The sequence below is a fragment of the Myxine glutinosa genome, chromosome 6 (assembly GCF_964187855.1).
Source record: "Myxine glutinosa chromosome 6, kmMyxGlut1.1, whole genome shotgun sequence".
Taxonomy (NCBI): domain Eukaryota; kingdom Metazoa; phylum Chordata; class Myxini; order Myxiniformes; family Myxinidae; genus Myxine; species Myxine glutinosa.
The window spans coordinates 188669318-188691208 of NC_136266.1; the positions used below are offsets into that span (position 1 = coordinate 188669318).

Genomic DNA, 21891 nt, shown 5'->3' on the forward strand with positions numbered 1-21891 from the left:
GATCTACGTACAGCGGAGTACGTCTTTGTTCGCCAGGACGCACACCAGGGGCCGCTTCGGCCGCCTTATGATGGGCCTTTCCTCGTTCTGTAAGCCGGGGACAAGTCCTTCGTGGTCGACATCGGTGGCAAACCGGACCACCTTTCGGTGGACCGCCTCAAGCCGGCTCACTTGGACCTAGGCCAGCCCCCTCGGTTGGCTCAACCCCCACGGCGGGGCCGTCCCCCGTCGGGTAAGTCCTCGGTTGGCCCGCCTACCGCCAAGCCGCTAACAGTCATTGCTCGGGTCCTCAGTCGTTTCGGCCCGGGTGGTTAAGGAGCCACGCCCCCTTAAGAGGGTTTTGCGTGTTATAAAAGATGCACGAGTTCCGGTCGTGATTCAGTTTTGTTGGAATAAAGGAGCTTTGAACAAGCGAAGTGTCTCGCCTTCTCGTTGTCCACAACTCCAACATTACTTTTCATTCGATACCTATATACATATACACAAGGCTGGGCCAAATCAGGGGTGATTTTCAATTTTTCATACTACAAGGTTGTAATTTACCTAAAAGTTGTGGCTGGTAACAGAAACAAAACCATGAAATTTTTTTTCAAAAATATTGACGTCTTACGGTAAAACAGCCCGTTACCATAGCAACCGTTAGACGACTCAAAAAATCCTTAAAATCGATGATTTCTCAGGCTGTGTGTGACCCCCAGAGTTGATTCTGGTACCAAAAGATTCAGAATTGAAAGCCAAGGATGATTGGATAGCTTAACAATGTCTGTGACACAATTCAATACAACTTTTATCCCAAAAACTCATTTTTATCTCAAATTTAAGGCATTTGTTTGAAAAAAAAATGAAAATTTTGCTTTTTAATCATAGGATAATCATTAATCAGAGCTATAGTCAAATTAAATGTACTTTAAATTAACTTTTGTCATTGATTAAGCTTTTTTGTCTCAAATTTAAGGTCTGACATTGAACATTGATAACAAAATAAAAAACCTAGTCCCAATTGTAATCAATGGAGGCCAATGACTTCTTAGTCACAACCTCAGTGGATGTTGCCAGTCCATGCAGCTTCTCCCTGACGCCCTTCACAACCCTGTATAGAGCCTGGAGCTGCGCCTCAGATTTGGGGGCCTTGTTAGTGTTCAAATCTATGGTGAGTCCAAGTGTCCGCTCTGCTGCGTCATTGACAACTGGGAGTTTGGCCACAACTTCCTTGCCATGACGATAGCTGTCTGAGGTGGGCCACTGTGCAACGGGGAGCTTCACAAAACTGGAGTCAATACCCAAGAGTTCAAACATGCTCCAAGAGTCGTAACCAACAAAGTCTTTGAGGGCTTTACTCCCCAATTGCTGTGAGGCTGGCATCTCCTGTATCATGTTATGTGCAGTCCCATGGTACCTGAGCATAGCCCTTCTCATAGTCTGCTTGTCAGATGACGTTCTGTCCGAGAAGAGTGCCAAAGAGACCAATCTCTCTGAGAGGTACCACAAATGGTTTTGTAGCTTCTCTCGGGCCACAGTCACAAAGGACAGAAATTTGGCAGGCCACTTTGTTGGATTCTTTGCGATACTGGCCTCAGCCTTGAGGAGGTTCTTCATCAGGTACATGTCGTTAGATGGTGCATCTGCAGCACTGGTACATGTCAACCACGCTTTAGTGTAGAAGACCGACATGAATGCAGCGAGACTGGTTATGTCTTCCAGCTCTTCGGGTGTGTAGATATCTCCCAGCTGCTGACGGAAGAGTGCCACCTTTATAGTGTATAAAGTCTTGCTCATCCAACGGGCGTGGTGGAATGCCCCAGGAGCTTTGATAGTGATGGTCCTCATACCATCAGGGACAGTCCCTCCAAGAAACAGCAGTGTGAGGTGTGCCAGCTCCAGGTAGTCGTGTCGAAGAGTCTCCTTTGTGCTATTGTCCATCCACGTCTGAAGGAAGGTGATGGTGGCATGTACATGGCCAGCCAGCTCTCTCTGTTGAGCAGACACCTCGACCAATGTGTAGTTTCCCTGGTCCAATTCACTCCAAGTGTTGAGCAGTCGCTTGAACAGCTGTTCATTAGGTCCTGCGGTGGGGCCATACACTATTGAGCAAGACGCCCCTCCAACCAATTCGTGGATGTGGTGCCGACACGCCAGTTGCAGAAGACTCCTGCCAAACTCAGTCTCCAGTCTTACTACGACTCCACTCTTGACCCCAGAGTTCACTGCCGTTGTATCGAAGACAAGAGCGCCTATCCTTGATGTGTGCAAGAGCGCCTTGAACGCCCTGATGAATGGTTACAGTAACAACCGAAAGCAGGCATTAAAATTAATGATTGTAAGCTGCTTTTGTTAACTTTTTTTTATTGAAATGAAGATGGCCAAATTTAAACAACGTTATAACAGTTATAAAAACTGGACAATACAAGGTTGTAAAAGACAATTTAAAGTAAATTTAATCTGATTAATGGTTATCCTATGATTAAAAAGCAAAATTTTCAATTTTTTTCCATAAATATGCTTGAAATTTCAGACAAAAATCAGTTTTTTGGATAAAAGTGGTATTGAATTGTGTCACAGACATTGTTAAGCTATCCAATCATCCTTGGCTTTCAATTCTGCATCTTTTGGTACCAGAATCAACTCTGGGGGTCAAACACAGCTTGAGAAATCGTCAATTTAGGCATTTTTTGAGTCGTCTGTAACTGTTGCTATGGTAACGGGCTGTCTGACCGTAAAACGTCAATATTTTTGAATTTTTTTTTCATGATTTTGTTCCTGATACTCACTCACAACTTTTAGGTAAATTACATTGAATTAGGAAAATCACCTCCGATTTGGCCCAGCCTAATATTACACATACATATATATTAAAGATTTAAAATATAGAACTAAAATCTTGTAACAAAGATGTATAACTCTCACTCATTTGAAACTCTTGCAACCCTGTTTTTCTCCAGGATTGAGATTGAGATTGAGAAACAAAGCAGATTTCTTCAGGCACACCAAGCATGTTTTTATCTCAAGGGGGCAGAAAGCTCTGTTAATTTTGTAAGACAGTTAGAAATCTATGTTTACATTCGTGGCCGGGAGAGTGTTGAAGATAACAAAAGAAAGCTGACTACCAAGGAGTGGCAGAATCACGAAATCACGAAATGCCTGTTATCTCTCTGAACCTTATTTGACCTTTCCCTCTTTCATCTCTGACCATAAATAGCCGTGCAGAAGAAGATCGGGGAGGCTCTCAGTTCAATGCATGTTTGAATGTGGAATACTGAGCCGGCGTGGTGATTTCATTTTATTCGTGTATGTGTTACTCTGAATTGAAGCGTGTTTTTGTAATACCTTTGGTATCAGTGAATTGAGGACTCCCATGTGTCATTAAAATCAGCTGATTGTCTTCTGAAATGTCTGGACAATTAATTCATTGAGTTTTGTCAATCATTCAAGGCTAAATTAATTAAATCCCTAACAGCATCCTCCATCGTGCGAAGTCCTTCCTTGGCACACCTGAGCTTACCACATACAAGGCTTTCATCCACAGCTCAATGGAATACTGTTCTCCCCTCTGGGCCGGTGCTCCTGCCTCACACCTAGCTCGGCTTCATGCTGTTGAAACCAAAGCTTACAGAATCATTGGAATCTCCCACGATGAAGCTAACTCCAAGGGCCTTGCACTCACTCACCGCAAGCAGGTTGGTGGTCTTTGTCTTCAACAGACTCCTCCCCGGCCTTGCTCCCCCAGCTCTCTCTGGGCTCTATCCCCAAAATATTCCTTCAGGTCACACAAGATCTACCTGCAACCCTCTTATGGTGAAACTGCCAAAATCAAGACTCTCTGCTCACCTTCACTCCTCTTTTGTCCTGCCTCTGGAACAAACTCCCTCACTCTTATCTTCCCCCATTCAAAACCTTGATCTTTTCTACCCCTGCTAATTTCACCCCAGATCCACATTTTTTAAATACCAACTTCTTTCCTGAAAGTCCTTGCAGTGTCCTTGTGTTTTTATACTTCTCTCCCCCCCCGCCCCCCCTCCACTTCCCACGCCTCCTCCCCCCCCCCCCCCAAGCCCTTTCCCTCCCACAGATATCCCTGCTCTCAAATGTTGTGTTTGTGCTTCCCCTTCTCTCCCCATCTTGTCCACCGCTACACTTATTATATGTTTTGTGTGTCTGTTTGATTTTTCTTTGTGTGATAAATGTTAGCTCTTTCACGAGCCTCGATCCTGTATACAAAAAAAACCAGAAAGTGACACGAGGCGATCAGCGCACCTCACGCGAGCAGATTCTCGTTGACAAGCAATGACAACTCCTCTCATGCATACCTGACAACCGACTACCAGAGCAGCTTGCCACAGAGCATTTAAAAAGAAAAACAAACCACGTTGGATGGACCCTATGGCACTTTGCAGGCACGTGATGCCAAAGGGACAGCACCAGGCACGTGAAGGATGCCTGCACCACCACAGTTGAAGAGCATACGGAGGTGGTCGCAACAGCAACTGAAGTTTGAAATGAAATCTCAATTTTTTTTTACCTTTAAGAGTATATGTGCGCAGCGGTACAAGTTCCTCTGGGCTAGTCGTGCATACATGCACACAACTTCCTGGTTTATAGATTTGAGTGTTCGAAATAAATATTGAGTCACATCTTCTTCACATTTCTTGTCTCGGGTTCTGTTTCGAGAGAAGTAGAAGGAAGTTTCAAGTGGAAAGTTTTACCCGGAACAGAGAAATCCTGGGGTTTGGGATTGCTTGCTCGATGAATCTTGAAGCACATCACACAAACGTAGCACAGCTATTGGCAGGAAGTTTATTTTTACAATTCTGAACCGACAAGACGTGTATTGCATTGAAGACATATTGCAAAAATATTTTAAAATCCCATGAAGGCCAAAGTTTGATGAATCTACAATGCAGCGTGTGTAAGCGTACAGACAAAACGACAAAACGAAGGGAAGCCTTTTTCAACAAAGCAAACCAATTCCCTATCTGGTTGCATAGGTTTACACTGTTGATTGTTCCCGATGGAAAGTCCATTCAAAAAGAAAACCCAAATTGCAGAAAGAAAAAAAATACAAATCCCAATTGTATCAAGCAGGAAGTTGATATTCCAACTTTGTAATAACCATGCACAAGTGACTAATGCAGACAGTATATATTTAGGAGTTATCCACTCTGTACACAAGAAGGTAGAACTTTAACTTGGAGGTCCACCACATCCCCCCCCCCACCACGTACATATTAAAACAATCTGAACGATTTATCTCCATAGTGTGCTCCCGGAAATGCTTCTTCCCTCCCAGAAATTTCCCACCCTCCCTTCCGTTCCCTCCGCTCCCACAACCTTCATTTTCCCAATTTCTCCCCAAAACCGTTCACTCTCACCTGCTTTCAGTCACCACGCACACGCGGCTACACGTCCCTTACCACGAGGTACCGGACAAACACTGCACGAGGGTCAGTGATATGCAAATGTGACCTTCAAACTTTGCTACAGGTTGAACTGCATGCAACACCTGGCCCCTGCGACTCCTGGAAAGGACCTCGTAAAGTCCCCGAGAGACAGCAGCTTCATGGGCCTTGGTTCAAGTGCAAAATCTGCAATAACGTGATAGAAAAACAAAAATGCTTGTCCAGAAGATGGTCTTGGTCAACCAAGCTAAAGAAAGAAAAACAAAAACAATCAGGAGGAATGAAGGTAGTTTAGGGAAACAAATAGAATGGGGGCTCGTTCTTGGCATCGGACAGGTTGACCCCAAATAAAAACAACAAACCCTTTCGTCCCCCACACCTCTTCCTCTCCCAACTGTACTTATCAACAAAAAATATAACCAACAAAGATAAACGCAAACAGCTCTCGTGAAAGGAGGATCCTCATTCCACTTAAGAAGCTAATTTCCTCCGACCGTATGTCGCGGTAGTTGATCCCTCATTGCTGCATGTGGGCGTTGCGCTTCGATGGAGGCACCAGATGTTTTGGCAGCTCTGCAGGCAGCTCGTGACCTTCCAACTTAACCCTGATAAGATGGTTGGCAAGTGCAAACTCGTCGTCATCCAACATGCCGTCGTGGTCGACGTCTGAGAGTTTCCAGATCTTTCCGAGCACAATGTTGGGCAGCTTTGACTTCAGCATCTCCAACTTAGCGCTGGCACCAGAAATTTTACCGTCGATAGGAGACAGCATGTAGAAAATCTCATCGTATTTGGGTTTGTCACGTGCCACCACCCAATCTGGCTCATCTACACCTTCTTCGGCACCTTCACCGTACCCCTGTCCAAACGGGCCGTTCTGCGTGTTCTCGAATGCCCCACCGGAGACGAGCTGCGTCGGAGCCTGGCTCTCTTCCTGGCGCACGAGCACCATGAGGCGTGAAATGTCACTGGCGAGCATTTCATCGACCACCTCGAGCAAGCGTGGTTTTAATGGGTGGAAGCGGGCAAAGTCTTGATTTTGGAGTATCTCCTGGAAGTACAGAAATCGCAAGCGAAACGTCAATAGCAATGTTGGACTGAATGATGGCGCACAGGAATGACGACATTCCAAATCCGTACATGAAATATTACATTTAGAATCGTGCTATATTACAAAGCACGGCAAATGAAGCTCAGTCATCGCAAGGAACAGAAGGCCAGTCCTGTCAAAGTGAACTTGATAGCATGCATCAATTCTACTGATCACATTCATCGGAAGTGCAAGTACAATCCAACGCGAAGAAATACAATTCCTCACCACTGAGTGTTACGTGAGAAGAACTTCCTGGTTTGTTGGCAAGTACGACAGGACAATTTGTAGCAACTGAGGCTGCAGTCTTATTCTTCTTTAACGACCACAAATATTCCCACATTCTTGTTGGGTTGGCTGGGGGAAGATGGGCCCAGGGCTTTACGAACTGGACGGCCGGGCCTGAATTTTGACTTAGATTAGGGCAGGAATTTGTTAATGGTGCTAGAGATAGCTTGCCTGCTCTTCACAAAGGACATTGTGGGATCTTTAACGTCTACCAACTAATGGTGGCAGACTTGCCACCCAGTTTGATGCAGCACACACAATACATTGATGAATCAACCTGCCTGCGAAACACTGGGATGACTTTATAGCTCGGCTGACATTTGGACCGAGCAAGACAGCTCAGAGGCGAGTGCGCAACTCAAGCTGCAGTAATGGTCATAATAAATTGATATATGCGGGGATACCCAGACCAGGAATGGAACCCAGGTCCGCTGTAAAACCGTACCAGTGCTCTGCCATCTGAGCTATCTGGGCGACCCTCACCAAACATGCAATTTTCCCGACATATGTCAATTAATTAGTTATAATCCTGTTAATTTATTGAAATGTTCAAAAAGTTTGTCCATGCAGGACAACCTTCTACACCATTTAAACTTTAGAAAATATCATTCTCAGCTGCGCTTACTCATATTCCTGCGACACCTTTTGCTGCAATTTCATCTGTTTAGAAGAAAAAACAATGCACAAAACGACTTGATCACATTGATCCGTTGCAATGTTTTCCTCGAGATGAATGGAGATGGCAAGATGAGCAACAGAGAACCATGTCGTGCTTTTGGATGCATGGCAACATCCAAGAGCCACAATATCAGATGGATGTCACATCTTGAGTTTTTCACAAGCAGCAACAACCACCGACACAAGAGCAAATGTTGATGACACCGCCATGTGCGCCAGGATCCATACTTTGCAGGTGCTGAGAGCTAGCACAATTAATCAATCTGATCAGAGAAAACATCAACTGCAGCATTGATGTGTACCAAATTGTCACCTCGTATTTCATGCATCAACTTGTCGAGATGATCTCTGTTGGAGCATCTCATATGATGTCATGTGATGACATGATGTCATGTGATGTGACACGTCATGTGATGTGACATGATGTCATGTGATGCCATGATGTCATGTGATGCCATGATGTCATGTGATGTGCCATGTCATGTGATGTGCCATGTCATGTGATGTGCCATGTCATGTGATGTGCCATGTCATGTGATGTGCCATGTCATGTGATGTGACATGACGTCATGTGATGTGACATGATGTCATGTGACGTGACATGTCATGTGACATGTGATGTGACATGATGTCATGTGACATGATGTCATGTGACAATGTCATGTGACAATGTAATGTGACAATGTCATGTGATGTGACGTCATGTCAATGTGGCATGTGTGGCATGTGAATGTGGCATGTCATCATGTGATGACATGATGTCATGTGATGACATGATCTTATGTGATGACATGTCATGTTATAGGTCATGTCATGTCATGTGATGAGGTCATGTCATGTCACCCCATGCCATGTGATGTCATGCCTTGTATTTCATGCATCTGGATGAGATCTCTGTTGGAGCATCTCATGTGATGTGACATGATGTCATGTGATGAGGTCATGTCATGTCATGTGTAACGGAGTCCTCTACAATCTCCTGGTCTCGGTAACCTCCGAACCCCGAGAGGAACCCCAGCAGAAAAATATGTTACCCTGTGTTGAAAATCAATAGCGAAACCACACCAATGATTTATAAATTAACAAAATTGTATGAGAAATCACACACAGGAATAACGGGATAACAGATGGCCATTAAGAGTGCACTCTATATATATCTTAAATAAAGTCAAGTGACTCACTGCTCTGCTAGCAAATGAACGGACACTCCTCAATGTCTCTATGACTTTTCCCAAGGCGAATGGGATTCGCTCCAGCGGTCGATGGAACGAAATCCGGTCGAAGCCCGAATCTCGCTCTCCAGTCGATCTCCGAAGCGTGGACAGTGGGCAAGGGTGCTCTTCCCGCCAAACTGTACAACGGCGCCCTCCAGAGGCGCACCTTCACCGCTCCCTCAGCAAACCGCAACGTAATTGGAGACGAAGCGGTCGCACCCACTCATCCCCGACAGACGGTAGGAGGTTGGGGGTGAAGATGACACGAAGCAAACGTTCACAGGTGTCCGAAGCACGGGGTTCAAAATGGCAGACGGCTCTGGCTTGAGCCGATGCGACGAGGCAAGGATTCATCGGAATCTCAGCGCCCCAAATCTGTCTACACAGATTTCTCCACTCCAGCGAATATTCTTATCGCCGGATGTCCCTTCCAGGAACTCAAAATCCCCTCGCGGCTGTCGGTAAACCTTGCTCGTTACCGGAGCGCTGACATCACGCGTCCTCTCAGACTTGGTTCGCGCTGCCTCCTCCTCTTCACCTCATTGTCTTCTCCTTCAGTTTCCTGTTTCACTTACAGTTATCCTTTTTAACTTTTGATAACCGTTCGTGAATAATAAACCTTGTGAAACTAATAATAATACATAATATCAGAAACATGTCCAGTGGTTGAAAACCACAATAACGGAAGTTACGAATCCGTAACACTTCCCCTCCTCAAGAAAGAAAGTTTGAACACAGCGAGAACTTTCTTTGCATGCAAACTCTTTCAACAAACAAAAATAAACTCAACCCCAAATCACCAATTCCCAGGGGCAACAATATAATCAATATTTCCCAAAAATAAAACAACAAAACTTTGAACAACCCACAGAGATTTCCAAGGTTAATTGACTCTGGACAAAGCGTCAGCCATGACATTGTCCCTGCCCTTTACATGTTCAATTTCCCAGTTGGAGTCCTGCAAAGCCAAACTCCATCTCATCACCCTCTGATTTTTACTTTCAGTTTCTTGTGAATGAAGGTTAAGGGGTGGTGATCAAAAATCCAAAGGCCAGCAAATCTATAGCACTTTTCCCGGGAGGCCGAGCTGAAAGCCAGGTTCCATGATGGTTGGGGTGGTGAGGCCTGGAAGTATTTACTACATGGACGCCTTTAGGAACGCGGAGTTCACGGTTAGTCCGTGCAGGAAAGTTCACTACATGGACGCCTTTAGGAACATGGCGTTCACGGTTAATCACGGTCGGAAAGTTCACTACATGGATGCCCTTAGGAACATGGAGTTCACGGTTAGTCCGTGCAGGAAAGTTCACTACATGGACACCTTTAGGAACATGGCGTTCACGGTTAATCCGTGTAGGAATCTTGGCTCGGCGGCTCCGCGGCATTCAGTGCTTCAACTTCTCCGAACTTTCATAATAATTACGGAGGGACCGCTTGTCACTGTAGTCACAAGAATAGCGGTCTCCTTCTCGGCCACTACTCTGACAATCCTTCCTTCGGGGGCTGCCGTAACTCTGGGAGCCTCCACAACAATATCGATTGCGGCCACCACCAAAACTACTACTCCGTGGTCCTCTTCTGTAGTTCCCACGACACCTATGAAATGCCTTCCCTACTGTTATGGTCCGACCCTCCAACTCCTTGCTATTCAGATCCTTTTCTGCATCTCTGGCGTCCTTTGAGTTTTCAAACGTGACAAAGCCAAACCCTCTTGACTTTTATGTCTCCCTGTCTTTTATCAGCAGCACTTCCAAAAGCGGTCAATAGTTGCTGAAGGCAGACTCCAGAACATCTTCCTTTGTTTTGAAGTTCAGTCCACCTACAAATAACTTGCTAAATTTGTCGCCATCCCTAACTGGTGTGGTGTTATTTTCCCTACTGGGCTTTTTAACAACCATCGGGTTACCATAAACTTGACCACCGGCCAAATCATTCCCGATAACAACAGATACTCCCTCTACAGGAAAAGTGGCTTGCAAACCTACGGTGACCGGTCCTGACACCACATCGGACTCAAACTGGATGGCATGAAGTGGAGCTCTAACACAGCCACCAATCCACTGTAAACGAACACTATCACCAGTTGCTGTCTCCTCTGACAATGGCAAGATGCCTTCAAGCATGATTGATGTGCTCCGGTGTCCCTCAATACCCTAACAGGTTTCCGGGTAGTCGGGTCTCCATCCAGTGACACCAACCCCTCTGAAATAAATGGTTGGTAACTCTTTTGAGGGCGATTTCTCACACTTGCCATTGCATTCGGAGTTGTACTAGTCGAACTCCGCTCCTGATTTTCCTTTCCCAGGGCATAACAGTGGGACATCAAGTGTCCAGGTTTATGGCAAAAAGCGCAAGTAGGCCCGTAGGAGAACCTCGTGGTCTGCCTCGAGCCCCCCTGAGGATTAGTCCGTCTTGGCACTGCAGACCTCTGATCCCTAGGAGTCGCGGTATCAGATCTATCCTCATAGTCATCTCCAGGCCGTCCCCATGAATCTTCGTTCTCCACACCGGATGCACCATAACTCCCGTGGTTAAGTCTAGGTGAGAAGGTAAGGTTTGTGGAACCCCATCCTGTGTGTTAAAGCATAATTGTCTGCCATGGTTGCTGCCTCATACAGCTTTGGTACTTTCCTGTCCTACAGATGTACTTTAATGTCCTCGTGGACGCACTGTTGGAATTCCTCCACCAGGATCAATTGTCGCAATAGTTCGAAGTCTTTCCCGACTTCTTTTGAATCACACCACTGATCAAACATGGTTTCTTTCATTCTGGCAAACTCCACATGGGTCTCATTCTCCCTCTTCCTGGTGTTCCGGAATTTTTGCCGGTAAGCTTCAGGGACCAATTCATAGGCTTTGAGAATGGTTTTCTTCACTATCTCATAATCTGCACATTGCTCAATCGGTAAAGCCGAATAAATATCTTGAGTTTTACCCACCAGAACACTTTGCACTAATATGGTCCAGGACTCCTCCGGCCATTTTAGCAGTTGAGCCACTTTCTCAAAGTGTAAAAAAAAAACTTGGCTACCTCCTTTTCATTGAAGGGTGGAACCAGCCTCACATGTCTGCCAACATCCCAGATGTTTTGACTAGTTGTCGAACCAGTCGGCATGGGTGGTACCTCTCCCCGTTCTCTCATTAACTCCAGCTCCTTGACTTAAATTTCCTGCTGACGCGCCAATTCACGGTCCTTTAACTCACTTTCGGCCCTTCTCTCCTCTGCTTCGAGTTCTCTTGCAGCTCTCTTTTCCTCTGCTTTTTTGTCTTCTAACCTTTCCTGGAGTTCTCTTTCCACTCTCCTTTCCTCAGCTTTTTTCTCTTATAACCTTTCCTGGAGTTCTCTTTCCTGTACTTTTAACCTTTCCTGGCTCTTCAATTGCATCTCCGTTTTTTGGAGCTCCACACTTTCTTGTTCTTCTGGTAACCAATCCAAGGCTCCCTCTCTCCAAGTTCCTTGTTCCACCATAGATTCTATCACCACTGTCTGCATCTCTGTTTTCTTCATTTTACCTCGGACCTCCAAGCTAAAATGTTTGCCCAATATCAAGAGTTCTGATTTTAGTAACGCTCGGAACTGTGCCTCACTAGGGGTCGCTGTAAACTTCTCTGCGTCAAACTCCATGGTGACTATCCGTTAACACCTGTTAACCTTCACACAAGAAATTTCCCAAAAAAAAATTTTTTTGTTTGTTTTTTGAAAAATTTGGGAATGTTGAACAAATTCCAAAATTGGAAAATTGGGGAATGCTAGGGAATTCTATCCCGGACGATATTTAGGGAATTTTAGATCCCGGACGAAGACCCAATTGTCAATTGGAGTCAATTGGACGAGTCCCCAATTTCTGTTACGAGTCCTCGACAATCTCCTGGTCTCGGTAACCTCCGAACCCCGAGGAACCCCGGCAGAAAAATATGTCAACCTGTGTTGAAAATCAATAGCGAAACCACACCAATGATTAATAAATGAACAAAATTGTATTAGAAATCACACACAGGAATAACGGGATAACAGATGGCCATTAAGAGAGCACTCTATATATATCTTATATAAAGTCAAGTGACTCACTGCTCTGTCAGCAAATGAACGGACACTCCTCAATGTCTCTATGACTTTTCCCAAGGCAAATGGGATTCGCTCCAGCGGTCGATGGAACGAAATCCGGTCGAAGCCCGAATCTCGCTCTCCAGTCGATCTCCAAAGCGTGTACAGTGGGCAAGGGTGCTCTTCCCGCCAAACTGTACAACGGCGCCCTCCAGAGGCGCACCTTCACCGCTCCCTCAGCAAACCGCAACGTAATTGGAGACGAAGCGGTCGCACCCACTCATCCCCGACAGACGGTAGGATGTTGGGGGTGAAGATGACACGAAGCAAACATTCACAGGTGTCCGAAGCACGGGGTTCAAAATGGCTTGAGCCGATGCGACGAGGCAAGGATTCGTCGGAATCTCAGCGCCCCAAATCTGTCTACGCAGATTTCTCCACTCCAGCGAATATTCTTATCGCCGGATGTCCCTTCCAGGAACTCAAAATCCCCTCGCGGCTGTCGGTAAACCTTGCTCGTTACTGGAGCGCTGACGTCACGCGTCCTCTCCGACTTGGTTCGTGCTGCCTCCTCCTCTTCTCCTCATTGCCTTCTCCTTCGGTTTCCTGTTTCACTTTCAGTTATCCTTTTTAACTTTTGATAACCGTTCGTGAATAATAAACCTTGTGAAACTAATAATAATACATAATATCAGAAACATGTCCAGTGGGTGAAAACCACAATAACAGAAGTTATGAATCCATAACACATGTGATGAGGTCATATCATGTCATGTCATGCGACATCACATCATGTGACGGCACGTGACGTCATGTCATGTGACGTGACGTGACGTGACGTGACGTGACATGACGTGGTGATGTGATCATGTAATGTCATGTCATTTCATGTGTTATGTCATGTCATGCCTTGTATTTCATTCATCATCTGGTAGAGATGATCTCTGTTGGAGCATCTCATGTGATGTGACATGTTGTCATGTGATATGAGGTCATGTCATGCCATGTCATGTCATGTCATGCGATGCGATGTGATGACTTTGTCATGTCATGTCATGATGGACACATGTCAAGTCATTTTTTGCTGACGACTCTACTCTGTCGCTCCATTCCTCATCCCTCAGATCGGCAGTCTGCAGCCTCCTCACTCTCTGCAGACCTGGACAAAATCACAGACTGGTCAAACAAGTGGAACATGTCTTTCAATCCTGACAAATCTCACACTCTAACGATGTCTCTCCGAAAAGACCGACTGGACAACCCTCCCATCTACTTTCTGAATAATCCTCTCCAAGAAGTTCTGTCACTCAAGCTTTTGGGTCTCACTATCTGCCATGATCTTTCCTGGGAAAACCACATTTCAAATCTGGCCTCCAAAGCCAGTCGCCGACTGGGCATCCTCAGTCGTGCGAAGTCCTTCCTTGGCACACCTGAGCTCCTCACCACATACAAGGCTTTCATCCGCAGCTCAATGGAATACTGCTCTCCCCTCTGGGCTGGTGCTCCTGCCTCACACCTAGCTCGTCTCCACGCTGTTGAAACCAAAGCATTCAGAATCATTGGAATCTCCCGTGATGAAGCTAACTCCAAGGGCCTTTCACTCTCTAACCGCAGGCAGGTTGGTGGTCTTTCCGTCTTCTACCGACTTCTCTCTGGCCTTGCTCCCCCCAGCTCTCTCTGGGCTCTGTCCCCCAAATATTCCTAAAGGTTGCATAAGATCTGCCTGCAACCCTCTTATGGTTAAACTGCCACAATCAAGTATTTCTGCTCACCTTCACTCCTTCATTCCTCTTTTCTCCCGCCTCTGGAACTAACTCCCTCACTCTCTTCAATCCCACTCCACCCTCCAGGTCTTTAAAACAGCTGTTCACCACCATCTCTTATCTTCCCCCATCCAAAACCTTGATCTTTTCTACCCCCGCTAATTTCACCCCAAATCCACTTTTTTGAAATACCAACTTCTGTCCTGGAAGTCCTTGGTGTCCTTGTTTTATACTTCTTCCCTCCCACACATCTCCCTGCTCTCAAATGTTGTGTTTGTGTGCTTCCCCTTCTCTCCCCATCTTGTCTTCCGCTTCCTCTTTTTATATATTTTGTTTGTCTGGTTGATTTGTTTGTGAAATAAATGTTAGCTCTTTCACGAGCCTCGATTCTGTATACAAAAAAAAGAAGAAAAAAAAAGTGATGTCATGTGACGTGGTTATGTGATGTGATGTGATGTCATGTCATGTGATGTGATGTGATGTGATGTGATGTGATGTGATGTCATGTCATGGGATGTCATGTCATGTCATGTCATGTCATGTCATGTCATGTCATGTCATGTCGTCATGTCATGTCATGTCATGTGATGTGGTTATGTGATGTGGTTATGTGATGTGGTTATGTGATGTGGTTATGTGATGTGGTTATGTGATGTGGTTATGTGATGTGGTTATGTGATGTGGTTATGTGATGTGGTTATGTGATGTGGTTATGTGATGTGGTTATGTGATGTGGTTATGTGATGTGGTTATGTGATGTGGTTATGTGATGTGGTTATGTGATGTGGTTATGTGATGTGGTTATGTGATGTGGTTATGTGATGTGGTTATGTGATGTGGTTATGTGATGTGGTTATGTGATGTGGTTATGTGATGTGGTTATGTGATGTGGTTATGTGATGTGGTTATGTGATGTGGTTATGTGATGTGGTTATGTGATGTGGTTATGTGATGTGGTTATGTGATGTGGTTATGTGGTGTGGTTATGTGATGTGGTTATGTGATGTGGTTATGTGATGTGGTTATGTGATGTGGTTATGTGATGTGGTTATGTGATGTGGTTATGTGATGTGGTTATGTGATGTGGTTATGTGATGTGGTTATGTGATGTGGTTATGTGATGTGGTTATGTGATGTGGTTATGTGATGTGGTTATGTGATGTGGTTATGTGATGTGGTTATGTGATGTGGTTATGTGATGTGGTTATGTGATGTGGTGGATTTGCCATTCCAGATAACTTATCTATCTATAATTCCAGTAATCTCTGTGTGTATGTTTGTATGTTTGTCTGTGACCGCTGTTTCTCGACAACCACGGGTCCGATATACTTTAAACTTGCCAGGTATATTGCTGGGGACCCGAGGATGTGCCTTTTCAAGGTTTCATATTAATCGGAGAAGTAGTTACCGAGCTATGGCGATTTCTTTACCAAACTCCGCAAGCCGTTCGCTTTAGACCAAACCATTTCATGTAAATAGAGGGGGGGGGGATTGTCACCGTACTCGCAAGCCGTTCGCTTTGGACCAAACCATTTCATGTAAATAGAGGGGGGGGGGGGGGGGGATTGTCACCGTACTCGCAAGCCGTTCGCTTTGGCTTTGCGAATGGACCAAACCATTTCATGTAAATAGAGGGGGGGGATTGCCACCGGACCAAACCATTTCATGTAAATAGAGGGGGGGGATATAATTTTAGATATATATATAGTACGGGCATGCCCTAGTAATTATAACTAGAGCAACCACATGAATTCTTACACAACTTCACTTTTAGTGTTGACAATCTTCCTCACAGACAAAAACCTGCCTCGCTATGCTCACTCGTACAAATCAAAATGCTTCCTTTTGCACCCTTCGTCTGTACACATTGTAGCGACTCGTAATGGTGTGCATCTAGCCTCACCTGCCTACCTCCAGCCTGTCTGATTGTTAACATTCCACCCTGTTGTTCAGCTCCTTCAAGTCTTGTACTTATTTTGGTAAAACGGTTCAACTACAGTGAAGTCGATGACGCACCATCACAAATCCTCACAATTCCCACCGAGAGGAGAGTTGAAAGAGGAGAAAAATCCAAAAGAATTTCACAAACGACCCAATATCAAACTTCGATTTAAAATGGTTTTCCCGTTTTGACCCAAGTGACCCGAAGTTCCCATCACATGGGGGCATGAACCGGGGGTCAAATCCAAAAAATCATTACATATATCACAAGTCCCCCAACGTTGATTGCGTATACCACACGTCCTCGCTTAATATCGTCCGGTTAACATCGTTTCGTTCTGAAGTTGCTGATCTATTGGAGAGTATACTCGTTTAAAGTCGTTTTACTTCTAATTTAGAACCAAACTAATGGTTTTCCGCGTTTTAATAAAGCTACGGTGTAGAAGCCATACGGTAGATACCGGTGTACAAGCAGTACCAAAGATACCAGTGTACAAGCAGTACCGTAGATACCGGTGTATAAGCAGTACCGTAGATACCGGTGTATAAGCAGTACCAAAGATACCAGTGTACAAGCAGTACCATAGATACCAGTGTACAAGCAGTACCGCAGATACCGGTGTACAAGCCTTACCGCAGATACCGGTGTACAAGCCTTACCGTAGATACCAGTGTACAAGCAGTACCGTAGATACCAGTGTACAAGCAGTACCGTAGATACCGGTGTATAAGCAGTACCAAAGATACCAGTGTACAAGCAGTACCGTAGATACCGGTGTATAAGCAGTACCAAAGATACCAGTGTACAAGCAGTACCGCAGATACCGGTGTACAAGCCTTACCGCAGATACCGGTGTACAAGCCTTACCGTAGATACCAGTGTACAAGCAGTACCGTAGATACCAGTGTACAAGCAGTACCGCAGATACCGGCGTATAAGCAGTACCGTAGATACCGGTGTATAAGCAGTACAGTGTATAAGCCAGTGCATAAGCAGTACCGGTGTATAAGCAGTACATTACCATAGATACCGGTGTACAAGCAGTACCGTAGATACCGGTGGACAAGCAGTACCGTAGATACCAGTGTACAAGCAGTACCGTAAATGCCGGTGTACAAGCAGTACCGTAGATACCGGTGTACAAGCAGTACCGTAGATACCGGTGTACAAGCAGTACCGTAGATACCGGTGTACAAGCAGTACCGTAGATACCGGTGTACAAGCAGTACAGTAAATACCAGTGTACAAGCCGTACCGTAGATACCGGTGTACAAGCAGTACCGTAGATACCAGTGTACAAGCCATATCATAAATACCGGTGTACAAGCAGTACCGTAGATACCGGTGGACAAGCAGTACCGTAGATACCGGTGTACAAGCAGTACCGTAGATACCGGTGTACAAGCAGTACCGTAAATACCGGTGTACAAGCAGTACCGTAGATACCGGTGTACAAGCAGTACCGTAGATACCGGTGTACAAGCAGTACCGTAAATACCGGTGTACAAGCAGTACCGTAGATACCGGTGTACAAGCCGTACAGTAAATACCAGTGTACAAGCCGTACCGTAGATACCGTTGTGGAAGCCCACCCAGCATACGTACAGTATAGGCCTCACACACACCGAGCTGTGCATCGATAACATTGGTAGGTGCTGTGCTGAAGTTACTCAGGTGTGCATGAATGGTGTGTGGAGGAAGTTGTGGCCTGAATGTGCCAATGACTTCAAAGGTTTTAAAGATTTTATACCTGCGATGAAGAAAGTCTGAGCATGTGCACCAACGACGTCCTCTTTTAACATTCTCAAACTACAAAGTAATTACATGTAAATCTTTTTATTATATTTTGCTGATTCTGACAACAATTCTCCCACCCTAACCCGGCTTTTTGCTGTATTTACCTTCCTTGAGTGTATCCTGCCTCATGTTCATGTTATTTTACAATAGCATTTGTTTACATTCCTTGTCATTCCTCAGTGTGTGTAAACATCCCTCTTGTTCATGTTATTTTATAATGAAATTTGTTTACATTCCTTGTCATTCCTCAGTGTGTGTAAACATCCCTTATGTTCATGTTATTTTATAATGAAATTTGTTTGCATTCCTTGTCATTCCTCAGTGTGTGTAAACATCCCTCATGGTCATGTTATTTTATAATGAAATTTGTTTACATTCCTTGTCATTCCTCAGTGTGTGTAAACATCCCTTATGTTCATGTTATTTTATAATGAAATTTGTTTACATTCCTTGTCATTCCTCAGTGTGTGTAAACATCCCTTATGTTCATGTTATTTTATAATGAAATTTGTTTACATTCCTTGTCATTCCTCAGTGTGTGTAAACATCCCTTATGTTCATGTTATTTTATAATGAAATTTGTTTACATTCCTTGTCATTCCTCAGTGTGTGTAAACATCCCTCATGGTCATGTTATTTTATAATGAAATTTGTTTACATTCCTTGTCATTCCTCAGTGTGTGTAAACATCCCTTATGTTCATGTTATTTTATAATGAAATTTGTTTACATTCCTTGTCATTCCTCAGTGTGTGTAAACATCCCTTATGTTCATGTTATTTTATAATGAAATTTGTTTACATTCCTTGTCATTCCTCAGTGTGTGTAAACATCCCTTATGTTCATGTTATTTTATAATGAAATTTGTTTACATTCCTTGTCATTCCTCAGTGTGTGTAAACATCCCTTATGTTCATGTTATTTTATAATGAAATTTGTTTACATTCCTTGTCATTCCTCAGTGTGTGTAAACATCCCTTATGTTCATGTTATTTTATAATGAAATTTGTTTACATTCCTTGTCATTCCTCAGTGTGTGTAAACATCCCTCTTGTTCATGTTATTTTATAATGAAATTTGTTTACATTCCTTGTCATTCCTCAGTGTGTGTAAACATCCCTTATGTTCATGTTATTTTATAATGAAATTTGTTTACATTCCTTGTCATTCCTCAGTGTGTGTAAACATCCCTCTTGTTCATGTTATTTTATAATGAAATTTGTTTACATTCCTTGTCATTCCTCAGTGTGTGTAAACATCCCTCATGTTCATGTTATTTTATAATGAAATTTGTTTCCATTCCTTGTCATTCCTCAGTGTGTGTAAACATCCCTCATGTTCATGTTATTTTATAATGAAATTTGTTTCCATTCCTTGTCATTCCTCAGTGTGTGTAAACATCCCTCATGTTCATGTTATTTTATAATGAAATTTGTTTCCATTCCTTGTCATTCCTCAGTGTGTGTAAACATCCCTCATGGTCATGTTATTCTATAATGAAATTTGTTTACATTCCTTGTCATTCCTCAGTGTGTGTAAACATCCCTCTTGTTCATGTTATTTTATAATGAAATTTGTTTACATTCCTTGTCATTCCTCAGTGTGTGTAAACATCCCTTATGTTCATGTTATTTTATAATGAAATTTGTTTACATTCCTTGTCATTCCTCAGTGTGTGTAAACATCCCTTATGTTCATGTTATTTTATAATGAAATTTGTTTACATTCCTTGTCATTCCTCAGTGTGTGTAAACATCCCTTATGTTCATGTTATTTTATAATGAAATTTGTTTACATTCCTTGTCATTCCTCAGTGTGTGTAAACATCCCTCTTGTTCATGTTATTTTATAATGAAATTTGTTTACATTCCTTGTCATTCCTCAGTGTGTGTAAACATCCCTTATGTTCATGTTATTTTATAATGAAATTTGTTTACATTCCTTGTCATTCCTCAGTGTGTGTAAACATCCCTCTTGTTCATGTTATTTTATAATGAAATTTGTTTACATTCCTTGTCATTCCTCAGTGTGTGTAAACATCCCTCTTGTTCATGTTATTTTATAATGAAATTTGTTTACATTCCTTGTCATTCCTCAGTGTGTGTAAACATCCCTTATGTTCATGTTATTTTATAATGAAATTTGTTTACATTCCTTGTCATTCCTCAGTGTGTGTAAACATCCCTTATGTTCATGTTATTTTATAATGAAATTTGTTTACATTCCTTGTCATTCCTCAGTGTGTGTAAACATCCCTTATGTTCATGTTATTTTATAATGAAATTTGTTTACATTCCTTGTCATTCCTCAGTGTGTGTAAACATCCCTCTTGTTCATGTTATTTTATAATGAAATTTGTTTACATTCCTTGTCATTCCTCAGTGTGTGTAAACATCCCTCTTGTTCATGTTATTTTATAATGAAATTTGTTTACATTCCTTGTCATTCCTCAGTGTGTGTAAACATCCCTTATGTTCATGTTATTTTATAATGAAATTTGTTTACATTCCTTGTCATTCCTCAGTGTGTGTAAACATCCCTTATGTTCATGATATTTTATAATGAAATTTGTTTACATTCCTTGTCATTCCTCAGTGTGTGTAAACATCCCTCATGTTCATGTTATTTTATAATGAAATTTGTTTACATTCCTTGTCATTCCTCAGTGTGTGTAAACATCCCTTATGTTCATGATATTTTATAATGAAATTTGTTTACATTCCTTGTCATTCCTCAGTGTGTGTAAACATCCCTTATGTTCATGTTATTTTATAATGAAATTTGTTTACATTCCTTGTCATTCCTCAGTGTGTGTAAACATCCCTTATGTTCATGATATTTTATAATGAAATTTGTTTACATTCCTTGTCATTCCTCAGTGTGTGTAAACATCCCTTATGTTCATGTTATTTTATAATGAAATTTGTTTACATTCCTTGTCATTCCTCAGTGTGTGTAAACATCCCTCATGGTCATGTTATTTTATAATGAAATTTGTTTACATTCCTTGTCATTCCTCAGTGTGTGTAAACATCCCTCTTGTTCATGTTATTTTATAATGAAATTTGTTTACATTCCTTGTCATTCCTCAGTGTGTGTAAACATCCCTTATGTTCATGTTATTTTATAATGAAATTTGTTTGCATTCCTTGTCATTCCTCAGTGTGTGTAAACATCCCTTATGTTCATGTTATTTTATAATGAAATTTGTTTCCATTCCTTGTCATTCCTCAGTGTGTGTAAACATCCCTTATGTTCATGTTATTTTATAATGAAATTTGTTTACATTCCTTGTCATTCCTCAGTGTGTGTAAACATCCCTTATGTTCATGTTATTTTATAATGAAATTTGTTTCCATTCCTTGTCATTCCTCAGTGTGTGTAAACATCCCTTATGTTCATGTTATTTTATAATGAAATTTGTTTACATTCCTTGTCATTCCTCAGTGTGTGTAAACATCCCTCTTGTTCATGTTATTTTATAATGAAATTTGTTTACATTCCTTGTCATTCCTCAGTGTGTGTAAACATCCCTCTTGTTCATGTTATTTTATAATGAAATTTGTTTGCATTCCTTGTCATTCCTCAGTGTGTGTAAACATCCCTCATGTTCATGTTATTTTATAATGAAATTTGTTTACATTCCTTGTCATTCCTCAGTGTGTGTAAACATCCCTCATGT

General features: G+C 42.9%; 1 protein-coding gene across 1 annotated transcript in view; it reads right to left on the reverse strand.

Annotated features, from left to right (window-relative positions):
- Positions 1 to 4777: 4777 nt before the first annotated feature.
- LOC137418853 (EH domain-containing protein 1) overlaps positions 4778 to 21891 on the reverse strand; it is a 49367-nt gene continuing 32253 nt past the window's right edge. The window contains exon 5 of the mRNA XM_078781013.1: positions 4778 to 6444. Coding sequence (XP_078637139.1) covers positions 5911 to 6444 — 534 coding nt within the window. The 3' untranslated portion in view covers positions 4778 to 5910. The remainder of the gene's footprint in view (positions 6445 to 21891) is intronic.